The 11,365-nt window shown below is 29.4% G+C and overlaps 1 protein-coding gene across 6 annotated transcripts in view; it reads right to left on the reverse strand.

Moving 5' to 3' along the window:
* Positions 1–9,976, reverse strand: part of LOC131675208 (uncharacterized) — a 106,365-nt gene extending 96,389 nt beyond the window's left edge. The window contains exons 1-6 of one of the 6 annotated variants that reach the window (XM_058954112.1): positions 9,871–9,976; positions 8,965–9,118; positions 8,497–8,755; positions 8,149–8,406; positions 7,881–8,073; positions 7,555–7,771 (exon numbers count right to left, since the gene is read on the reverse strand). In XM_058954112.1, coding sequence (XP_058810095.1) covers positions 7,555–7,771; positions 7,881–8,073; positions 8,149–8,406; positions 8,497–8,755; positions 8,965–8,980 — 943 coding nt within the window. In that variant the 5' untranslated portion in view covers positions 8,981–9,118; positions 9,871–9,976. The other 5 variants (XM_058954110.1, XM_058954111.1, XM_058954113.1 and 2 more) reach the window with 5 other exon arrangements.
* Between the last annotated feature and the right edge of the window lie 1,389 nt (positions 9,977–11,365).

Here is an 11,365-nt window from a genome sequence, read left to right on the forward strand (position 1 = left end):
TTTCTCATAGCTTCTACTCAATTCCGAATAGGTTATTAATGATTACAGGTTGACTGAGGCATACTTTCTCGTGCTCCCCGAATTCGTATTGAGCATTGATAGATACGCGTGTCCTTTCGAATATAATTACGCGATTTAATTAATTAAACGGTTATACCCCGTTACAATATTATTCTTCAAAAGACAAGTCATTTACAATAAAAGCACTTACGAATATTGCGATATATCTGACATAATGTTTGCTTTTAAAACGTGAATTATATTTGACATTATTATAATTATTTCCTGAGTTTTTTTATTATAGACAAAAATATTCTAACAATTATTTATTTATCTACTATTTATTTAAATATACTTTACGTCATAAACTATAATGTAGTGATAACGAAAATTACTATGGAGATAATCATTTAGAAAGTTCAACAAGTTTTCATCTAATATCTAAATATTCATCATTTAATATCTGACAGTTATAACTATATAAATATTGTTGACCTATCAACTCAGTAAGACCAGTAATTGGTCAAAGTAATTGCGCATCATCTGCAGCTATTTCTCCCTGAATAAAAACGTTACTGAAATATTTGAAATACGAAATATCAAAAATCGCTATTTTAATTTGTAACTTATTTCAAAAAATTTAAATATCTATTTACTCATCAGCAATGAATTCTGTTATATCCGATGAGATAGGCTTTTTGAGAAATTTCATTCCTGACTCAATATGGATTAAAGAAATCAGAGGATCTGTCATATATGTCGCTCTATAAAAGACGATTTTATACCTTATATCGATCTTTCATTCGATCTTCACGACTCGTCTGTCGTATATGATCAGTCATGTATTTTCTGTATAGTTTGTGCCATGATTCATTAGCATCTTCAGCAATAGAAGCTACTGGAAGAGGTAATTGCCTCGATATTTCGTAACTATAATTGAATAGTTTCTGAACTGTTGGACTTATTCTTCCCCAAGGATACAATTCGTAGTATAAACAGTACGTTTTCTAACAAAAATGTTCTAAATTTTTAGTATTAAGTTTTATTTTGGTATTGAATGCTGATATGATTCTAGAAATATTTTCAATCAATTTCATATCCACACCTTAAAGCTTCAGAAACAATTTTTGGGCTGGCGAAACATTTCCTGGCAAAGTTACCAGTATTAGTTGTTCCATGTTCTTGTAATATTTGATCCACTTTTACTCCAATTCTATCGTAAATTTCTTTTTGTATAATAGCTTTTCAAGTTTCATACGTATCTAACAAGAAAATGAATCATATAGCAAACAAACAAACAAAAAATAGAAATTGCATAATAGCTTTAATTTAGCAATAATATTATGTTAATAAAAATATACAAGAAATTTTGAATCATACCTCTATTAGCTGCACGAACATTTGACGGTTAATCTATATGAAAGATTAAGAAAATGCTTGAATACTTTGATTTCACAATATAGCAGACCCAGGCCGTATTTCAAACAGGATGGTATTACAGTGAAGTTTCCTTGTAAATTACCGAAACTAAGGGAAGTTTTTCCACATATCGGACACCTAGCGCTAGATTGATTCTCAACTATTATATTCAAACATTTACCGTCGAACAAAGTTTCGTAAACATTAAACTTTATTTAACAGCTTCGTTATTACTTATTTTGAAATTATGCGAAGTTAAGTTGATTATTTCTTTGGTTAGACATCTATGTTCTTTGATTGTAGCATTTTTATCTTCTTTTTCGAAAGCCAAACGAAGTGGCACGCAAAATCTTACACTTTGTGGAGTTGGGTTCAACAATTCAAAACCAATAGTATTATTAACCAGACTTTTTAAGTTTATTATAATCATGCTATTTATAAAAAGCGACTGTAACGAATTTGTATTTTCATTTGTTGGATCTTCGCAATATTGATGTGGATTTTTATGTCTAAACGAACTGTCAAACTTAAAGTTGTTGTCATTTCAAGCTTCCGTAAGTAAAATTGATCCCAATCCAGATAAATACTTTTGCACAGCCTTTCAGCTGTTTGATTCAATTTTTCTTGAAGAGAAACAATAGCTTCAACTTCAATAACTTCATATTTTTTTGTTAAACATTCTTTCATTGCTGGCAACAAACAATTATGGGCAGGATAAATTGGACATCCCATTTGTATACTGTCATGCAATAATGCTTTGTAGGTTTGACCGCTAAAATTTTGGCCTTCCAGCACATTCACTTATTTTCGATTTTTTTGTTGGTCGACTAGATAGATTTCGACTAATGAAACTTCGTATCATAGTCTATCAGAAAAAAGATTTGCAATTACATCACGTAATTAAGAAATTCCTTTTTTTTAATTTTGATCTAAACGAATATCAATTAGTGAGAAAATTATAAAAAAGTCAACAAAAATTGCGATATATTGATAATAACTTTGTTACTTCATTTTTTGAAGAATAAGATTTCTTATACATTAGTACAACCTTTTTTATCAATTTTGTCAGTTATACATTTAATTATTCATATAAGATAAATAAATAAATACGTTCCTAAAAAATAAAGAAATTACTAATAAGTAAGTTACTAGTAAGCAAACAATGAATAATAAGTAAAGAAATAATGACTAGCACATGTCTTGTTTATAACAAAAATATGAAAAAAATGTAACATTAAATACCAACATAACTCACGTTTTCAAAGAACACATTATTTTAGATATATCGGCGTTTTTACAAGTTTTTTACAAAAATATTTTAATGACGTACTCAGGTATATTCTTTCTTGTTTTCTTAAGTCACTTGAAAAATCACTTCTACAATAGTATGTATTTAAATTTAATTCACAATCAGCAATGTTATAATCGAAGAAAACTCAAGCACTCTCGGGAGAACGTCTTGAGTCTTTGTATGTTCTAATGATTTTTCATTTTCTGTGGGTTTGATATTTTTATTGCTCAAGCTGATAGCTAAATTGAATGTGCCCGAACTATATTTTGTAAAAATCTTATGAGCATGTCTGTATTGCGTGCTTGTTGATACTTCTTCAATTGGACTTATTTTTGGCCTTCCAGCACTTTCACTTATTTACGATTTTTTTTTGGTCGACCAGATGGATTTCGACTAGTGAAAATTCTTCGTATCAAACTCAATCCGAAAAAAAATTTGCAATTACGTCACGTAATTGAGAAATTCCTTTTTTTCTTTAATTTTTATCTAAATGAGTATCAATTAGTGAGAAAATTACAAAAAAAATGAATAAACTTTACAATATATCGATAATAACTTTGTTACTTGATTTATTGAATAAAGAAGCTTTCATAAAGATTAATACAACATTGATTTACAATTTTTTCAAACCTTCGTTTACTTTTAAATAATTATTAACATATTTTCGCCTGTAGTAAAAAAAACTAAGGAAATAATTATAATAATGTACAAATATAATTCACGTTTTAAAAGAAAACATTATGTCAGATATATCGCAATATTCGTAAGTGCTTTTATTGTAAATGTTTCTTATTGATGAATATATATTCAGGTGTATCTTCTTTCTGGTGCTCTTTAAAAATTATCTCTATAATATACATTTGGACTTAATTTGCACTTAGCAAACGTATAATGGGATAAGTTTATATTGTAAAATATCATACGTATTTTTGAAAAATCAATACTTATAATGTAATAATATAAACTTTAATTTGAATCATTTTTTCTCTCCAATCACGGATCAAGTCTATATTTTTAAGAACAAGTTGGACTTTATGTTTCAAATCCTACAAGATGCATATTTATTTTATATGCATCTTGAATTATTATGAATCATCCTATTTTCTCGACTTTGGACGTATCTTTTAGATTGATAAAGGGGACTTCACCTAAATTTTAATGAAGAATACGGACTTGTCTTTTGAAGAATAATATGTATAATATAATATAATAATATGTAATATGTATTTGAATAAAATGTATCTAGTTCATAGGAAAACGCTGTATCCATAATATCCAGTTTGAATAATAACAAAAAATTACGATATTTTGTATTCCTCGACTTTGGGCGTGTCTTTTCACTGAATAATGTACTTTCTCGAATTTCTGATGACGGACTCGGGTTTGTCATTCCAAAAGCAACAAGAATATGGATTTTCTTTATCGGAAAAGGTGATATCCACAGTATCCAGTTTGAATAACAACGACAAATCACGATATTTTATATTCCTCGATTTTGGGCGCGTTTTTCTGACTGAATAATGTACTTTATCGTATTTTTGTTAACGGAATTGCATTTGTCGTTTCGAATACTACACAATTATGTACTTGTTTATATCGAAAAAGATGATATCCACTACAGAAATTTCCATAAAATATGAAGGCCAGCGATAATTGATATTGTCTCGATTTTGGACACATTTTTCTCATTGACAAATAATTTTAAATAAATTTTTAACAACGGATTTGGATTTGTCGTTCCGAAAGCTACAAAAAATTATATTGAGATATTCAAAAACTGATCTTAATTGAAGAGAAAAATTGAAGAAAAGAAAATATTTCGAAAAAGTCACAACTCTGACCTTAATTTTACAACTCAAATGTTGAATAGTCAATTCCGCTATAATTTTCCTATAAGTAACAACAATTTAGCTTTATAATGCGACCAGAATCATCTCACTATCTCATTCCGTTCCAAAGATCTATGATTTTGAGAAAAAAAATCTACAAACCGTACATTGTGCGGGGCGCGCGAGTTAATCTCAGGAAAGAAGTGTTCTGATGAAAATATTTTTAGGAATCTTGTGACTGAATTGAATATTTTACGATAATCGGAAATTGAAATAATTATTGATAATATTAAAACGACCTACAAATTTCAAATAGTTGTAATTCTTACAGACAATCTAGAGTTCAATTATGCATGTGCTATGATTCAATCTTTCAAATTATTACTGTCAGATTTGTAGAAACGATTCTTTCGAGTGTTCGCACTTGTTAACAGAAAAACAAAACCAAGATAATTTTACGAACTCAAGATAATTATAATTTAGATTTGAAGAAAGCAAAAACAAGTGAAACTGGCTTGAAGGAAAATATTACATTCAATCGCGTACAAAATTTTCGCATAACAAATAAGAGTATCGACTTTATGCACGATATGCTCGAGGGAGTTTGTATATAAGTAATACGTGCTATCTTGTATGAGTTTCTTTTTAAGTTAAAATTATTTACGTTGAGTATTTGAATCTAAGAATTAAGCAATTTTCCGTCTATGTAACGTACCAGGTTGCTACCATGAGTCATCTGTGAACTGCAATAAGCCACTTTTCCTTAAATCGAACAATGGACCCGGAATCGCAATTGAGGTCCTCCACTAACCTATAAGTTCAATGGCATTTGGTACTCACCATTATACGCACTGTCGTTAATTTTTACTACATAAATTATACGACCAATTAAAAAATTCACTTGACACTACCACAATCTCCACGGGTTTATTAACGATGAAATGTACACTCCAGAAGACCTTGAACGACTTCATCATAACTCCAATTTTCCAATAAAATAACTAATTGTTCGAAAATGTCAATGTCACCAGAAGACTTTCGGATCTACCAGTTCCTGATGACTCAGTAAAACTCAAAAATTTATTAGAACTTGAAGCAATAATATTGATGGTCACCTCGACCTACACAAAATTTTGGAACAAATTTATGAAATTTAGTATCATAGCGACGGTCTTCATTGGAATATTCATGATTGTTCAATCCGTCAAAACAATGATAGATGCAATCATACACGAATATACTCTACATATATCTTATCTACGGTTAGAGCACCCACCTTCTTATAGCTGTCTGGTTATTTCTAGTCCTGCTAAAACAAAGATAATGTCCATATTTTAGCATAGAGCCCACTTCCTGATCTACCTATTCAAATCCAAACCCCCAGCCTCAAACAAAAATTGATTTGCATGATCAGTTTTTTTAATTTATTTAAATAATTCCGCATATAAAATTAGAATCGTAAAAAGAAAAAAACACGGACAACATTCTTTTACCGTTTTAACAGTGATCCAATGGTTAATTTGGTGCTATCTGGCTTAGATTTTGCTTAAGTAATAATGGATTAATCAAACCCTAATTCCATCATAGATTCCGACATGTTCCATCAACAAATGCCGCAACTTCTGTAGACAGACATTTGGTTATATAGCTATATATTTAATTGATTCAAAATTTATCTTGGTTCCTGTTGTCAACCGAATGACTTCATCATTTCTGGTCTAGCTTTATTTTTGAATAAATATTATAATATTTATTCAAAGAATATGATAACAGTTTGACAATAATTTAACTTGTATAGTTGAAAAGAATTAGCAGTTTTTGATTTGATAAATCATGAATTTTGATACATAGAACTGTGTTACTAATCTTTGCGCTATGTTTTGTCAAAAAATTTGGAAATTCCACTTTTAAAAAAAATATTTGTGTCAAATATGTTAATCAATATAACAAAAAATGAAATACAAGAGTACGCCAAGCACGTATTGCACTAGTGTCATAAATATTAAAAATCAAGAAATAATACTTAAATAGTTTGAAGAAATATTAATAGTTATAGTTTATATTTTTCAATATTAAAAAGATATATAAAGATTTTAAATAGTGTGAAAATTCTAAAATAGTCTATAATAACCAATAACTATAATTTAATTATTTAATTTTTCTTAATTTTTGGAATATTCTTTTTCTAGATGCTAGATGAAAATTATGAATATCGTAGCATTCTATTCAATTATTTTCTTATAAAAAAATTTTAAAAATAAGTTTATTTTCTAACTGTACCACCAACGATTAAAATAAATTTCAATAACTATAAATAAAAATTACAAGCGAAAAAATTACTTAACATTTATATTCTTTTCTGAATATAATAATTGCAGAAATTCTTAATTTAGACACAATGTTTAAGGTATAAACATATATTGATGGTATTTTTTTCAACTTACATGTATTTTCATTTATTTTTATTACCATGATTATGCATATAAGTGAAGTAATGTACTAAAAAAAATCTTGAGCTAGCACAGGTAGTAAACTAAATTTTACAATAATTCTTATTGTAATAAAGAATTATTTACTTATTACTAAGAATAAATTCTTAGTAATAAATAACTTAAAGAACTGAAGAAATCTTAGTGAGTTCAAAGAAAAATATGAAAAATGTACAAAGTTTAGAATCTTAACGTAGAATTGATAGAATGTACATGAAATTCTGTTGTTTATCAATCACATAGTCGATAACAAAAATTATGTCCTTAGTTAAGCCTTGGAATGATTGATTAATAATATAATTACAAATCAAATATTTTATTCCAATATATTATTAAACTATTCGAAATTTTAATTCAAAGAGACAAAAGTTTGCTAACTTAGAAAATATAATACAGCAAAAGTTACAATATGAATCATGTGATTCTTGCAATTAATAAAGAATAGTTAGGAAATAATAATTTAGTAAATTATGGTATAGATATAAGCTAGAGTCGATGAAATCAAACAATGAGAAATCTGACAAACCTGTATTTCTCGTTGATGACTGAAAATTCTCGGAAGAACTCATAATACATATAGCAGCTAAAGATTGATTATCTACAAAAAGGTTATCAACCAGATATTTTCCAAGAGTACAAAGTGTTGGAAATTTGACATTAAAATAAGTTTCGGCCCATTCTCTAATTAATATTGAAGCAGCTCCAAGCATATCCTCTTTTGTATTATATTCTCCATCTCCTCCCTTAGACATAATCAAAAATATATTTTACATTAACATTTATCATTTCTTCAATGAAAAAAATGTATTGTTTCTTAAATAAATAACATAAATCTATACAAAAATATATTACCAGATCTTTATCATACGTAGATGGCAATGTTGGAGGTTTTAGAATAAGTTTCTTCCTTAGTCCAGCATAACAATAACGAGAATTACCACGTGTACCAAGTCTACGAGGTCGAACTCTAGGATATACTTGTTTCATAACTTTTCCAAAATCAGCTGTCGATAAAGGTTTCATGTTGTTTTTAGAGCAAAATATGCTGCAACAATAGATTTATATGGTGGTTGACATATCAAAATTTAACTTCATTTTATAATATGGTAGAATTAATTACTTGTATTCATCATAAACATCTTGTTTTGGTAAAGAAACTTCTGGATCTTCTTCTAAATGAGTCTTAATCCACATAATAGTTTGATGAATTTCATAGCGATTACCTAAAGGATTTAATGGCTGCTTCAGTGGATCACACATTACATTAGAATTAATTAACGAAGTTGGAAGTTTCAGGTAAAGTAATAATTTCTCTTCAAATTTTAATTCATCCATTTGAGAAAGAATGAGCTGCATTCGAGAGATAGAATCATGACTGCTATATAATAATCAGTAAAGAAAAAAATAAAGTAATAAAAGTAGATTGTACATACACTTATATATAAATTTTATATATTATAGAACCTACCTAATAGTATCTTGAATCATAGTACAAATCTTCTCATTAGTTTCTGGGCTGAAGTCCTTATGTGAAATAATATTCGTTATTTTATTAATATTTAAAATACACTGTAGCAAATCAGTGGAATGAAAAACATTGAGAGATGAATTTGAGGGTGCTAAAGCCAATTTATTGTCAGTAAAGCTTTCCTGTAGATGCAATTCTGATTCTGCTTCAAATTTTTTCTTTACTTTAACCAAGCTTAGTTGAATAGGGGTGGCTGTATCTGCAACAGATGTAATATTCATTATGAAACTGAGGGCAATATATACATATACTGAAAAGAAGGTAATCAATATCAGAACTGAATTAAAAATGATCTGTCTTTTTAAGACAAATGTTTGTTTATATTTTAACTACATTGACATAAAAAGAAAAAACTAAAACTTTGAATAAGTAAATTTGGTATTGAAATAAGATACAGCTGATACTTACCATACAAATTCTCCATTTATCAAGACAATTCTAATTCATAACTTCACCTGATTATTACAAAACCATTTTTTCACAGTCACATACCTATTGTCCTTGTTTATTGTCTATCATATTTATTTATTCAATTCAGAAAAATTGCGAACGCTGCTCTGATCTTCAACATAAAACACAGATCTATATAATTATCATGGATAAAATTTAGCTTTCAGTTATAATTCAGTACAGACACTAAGTGATCACTGTTTATATCCCGTTCGCTTAAATAATAAATGCTTAAAAAATGCAAATAGTAACTCTTTATGAAAATCTAACTTCCGCACAGAACATATGTATGGTTAAAAAACTTAACCCTTAATTTTTAATTTTTTTGGACTTGTTTGTAGAACCATCATCGCTAAAAGTGCTTTTTGTAGAATCATTGTACATGTAAGAATCTGACGAGATTTGAATATGTACATCAGTAGTGAATAACTAAACACATTATTATTATTTTTTTTTTATTATCCTATAAAAATTAGATTCCAGGCAATCATACTGCAGACAAAAATGAAAAGATAACTCTAGAAAACATGGATGATGAACTCAGCAAGAAATCGGCGAAAATCAAACCAGACAAATTATAGAGAAACTAGGCAAGATTAGCAAAGATAGCAAAACTCACTAATAACTTCCTATGGTTGAGTTTTCGACAATAAAAAAATTCCAAAAATTGAACTCTACCAGATTAGTAGAAATTGGTTCTGCATATCATTTTAATTCCACTTTTACAAAGATGAATCTGTAAAACTTTTAGCAAATAAAAGGCATAATTTGTTTATATTATCCAAATATCATTAAATATCCGTTAAATAAATAAACTATATCCCTCGCTGTAACAATACAAGCACTTCAAATATCAGTCAATACCATAGATCTACACTTCTGCGGGACAACCCCCTTGCCACAACAAACAAAATATTTTTATAGTAAAAAAATATCAATCCAAAATCTCTAATTGTAACTTAATAATTTCTTAATAACTGAATCTGTACTCTTCGTGTTTTTCCCAAAAAAATGAAAAATTAATGCTCGGTTTCACGATCGTTAACTTCATTAATAATCAATATTTTTATAAAGTAAATATACAAAGACAATATACCTCGACTGATCACAATTGTATTCTTATTACTTTTTATAAATGATAATAAAAAGAACAATAATCAATAAAAACAATTATGCCATTATTTATGCTGTAATAATATTCACTACGCATGTGCATAAGACACTAGGTATACTATAGTACGAGGGTCGTTTGAAAAGTTCGTGCAAAGACAGAGAGATGGCGTTACTAGTGCATATCAAGGTTATTTTCAGTTAGTGGCATGTCTTGGAAGAGCACACACCAAGTTTCAGCCAGATCGGCCAATTACTTTGCGTTTTACATTCGTTTCAATCAAAGAAATCGAGTGGTTGTAAAAAAATGGACAAAAAAGAATTTCGTGTATTAATTAAACATTACTTTTTCAAAGTCAAAACGCCTCAGGAGATTAAACAGAAGCTTGACAAACATTATGGTGATTGTACACCTTCGATTAGAATGGTTTATAAGTGGTTTCAAAATTTTCGGAGTGGCCATATGAGCACAAAAGACGCTGAACGTTCTGGACGCCCTGTTGAGGTTACCACTTCAGAAATCATTGATAAAATCCATGATATGGTGATGGCTGACAGAAGAGTGAAGGTGCGTCAGATTGCTAGTATGATAGGCATCTCGAGCGAACGGGTACATAATATATTGCACCAACATTTGGACATGAAAATGCTATCCGGTAGATGGGTGGCGCGATTGCTCACAATTGACCAAAAACGAGATCGTGTAAAGTGTTGCAAGAATGGTTTGCAGCTGTTCCAGCAAAATCTGCAAGACTTTAAGCTTCGTTTCATCATTGTAGATGAAACATAAATACATCACTACACTCCTGAGACCAAAGAACAGTCTAAACAATGGGTTGGGTTACCAAGGGGGAATCTGCTCCGAAAAAAGCGAAGACAATTCCTTCGGCCGGGAAGGTTATGGCGACTGTCTTTTGGGATTCGCAAGGAATAATCTTCATCGACTATCTGGAAATGGGTAAAACCATTACAGGCGAATATTATTCATCGTTATTGAATCGTTTGAAAACCGAGTTGCTAGAGAAACGTCCACGATTGGCCCACAAAAAAGCCCTCTTCCACCACGACAATGCGCCAGCTCACGCCTCAGCAGTTGTGGCCGCAAAACTGATGGAGATAGGGTTCCAACTCGTTTCACATCCCCCCTATTCTCCAGACTTGGCTCCGTCGGACTACTGTTTGTTCCCTAATATGAAAAAATGGCTAGCGGGGAAAAGATTTTATTCAAACGAGAAGGTATTTGCAGAAA

The sequence above is a fragment of the Phymastichus coffea genome, unplaced genomic scaffold, assembly GCF_024137745.1.
Source record: "Phymastichus coffea isolate CEN01 unplaced genomic scaffold, Cenicafe_Pcof_1.1 PCOF00017, whole genome shotgun sequence".
In the NCBI taxonomy this organism is placed as follows: domain Eukaryota; kingdom Metazoa; phylum Arthropoda; class Insecta; order Hymenoptera; family Eulophidae; genus Phymastichus; species Phymastichus coffea.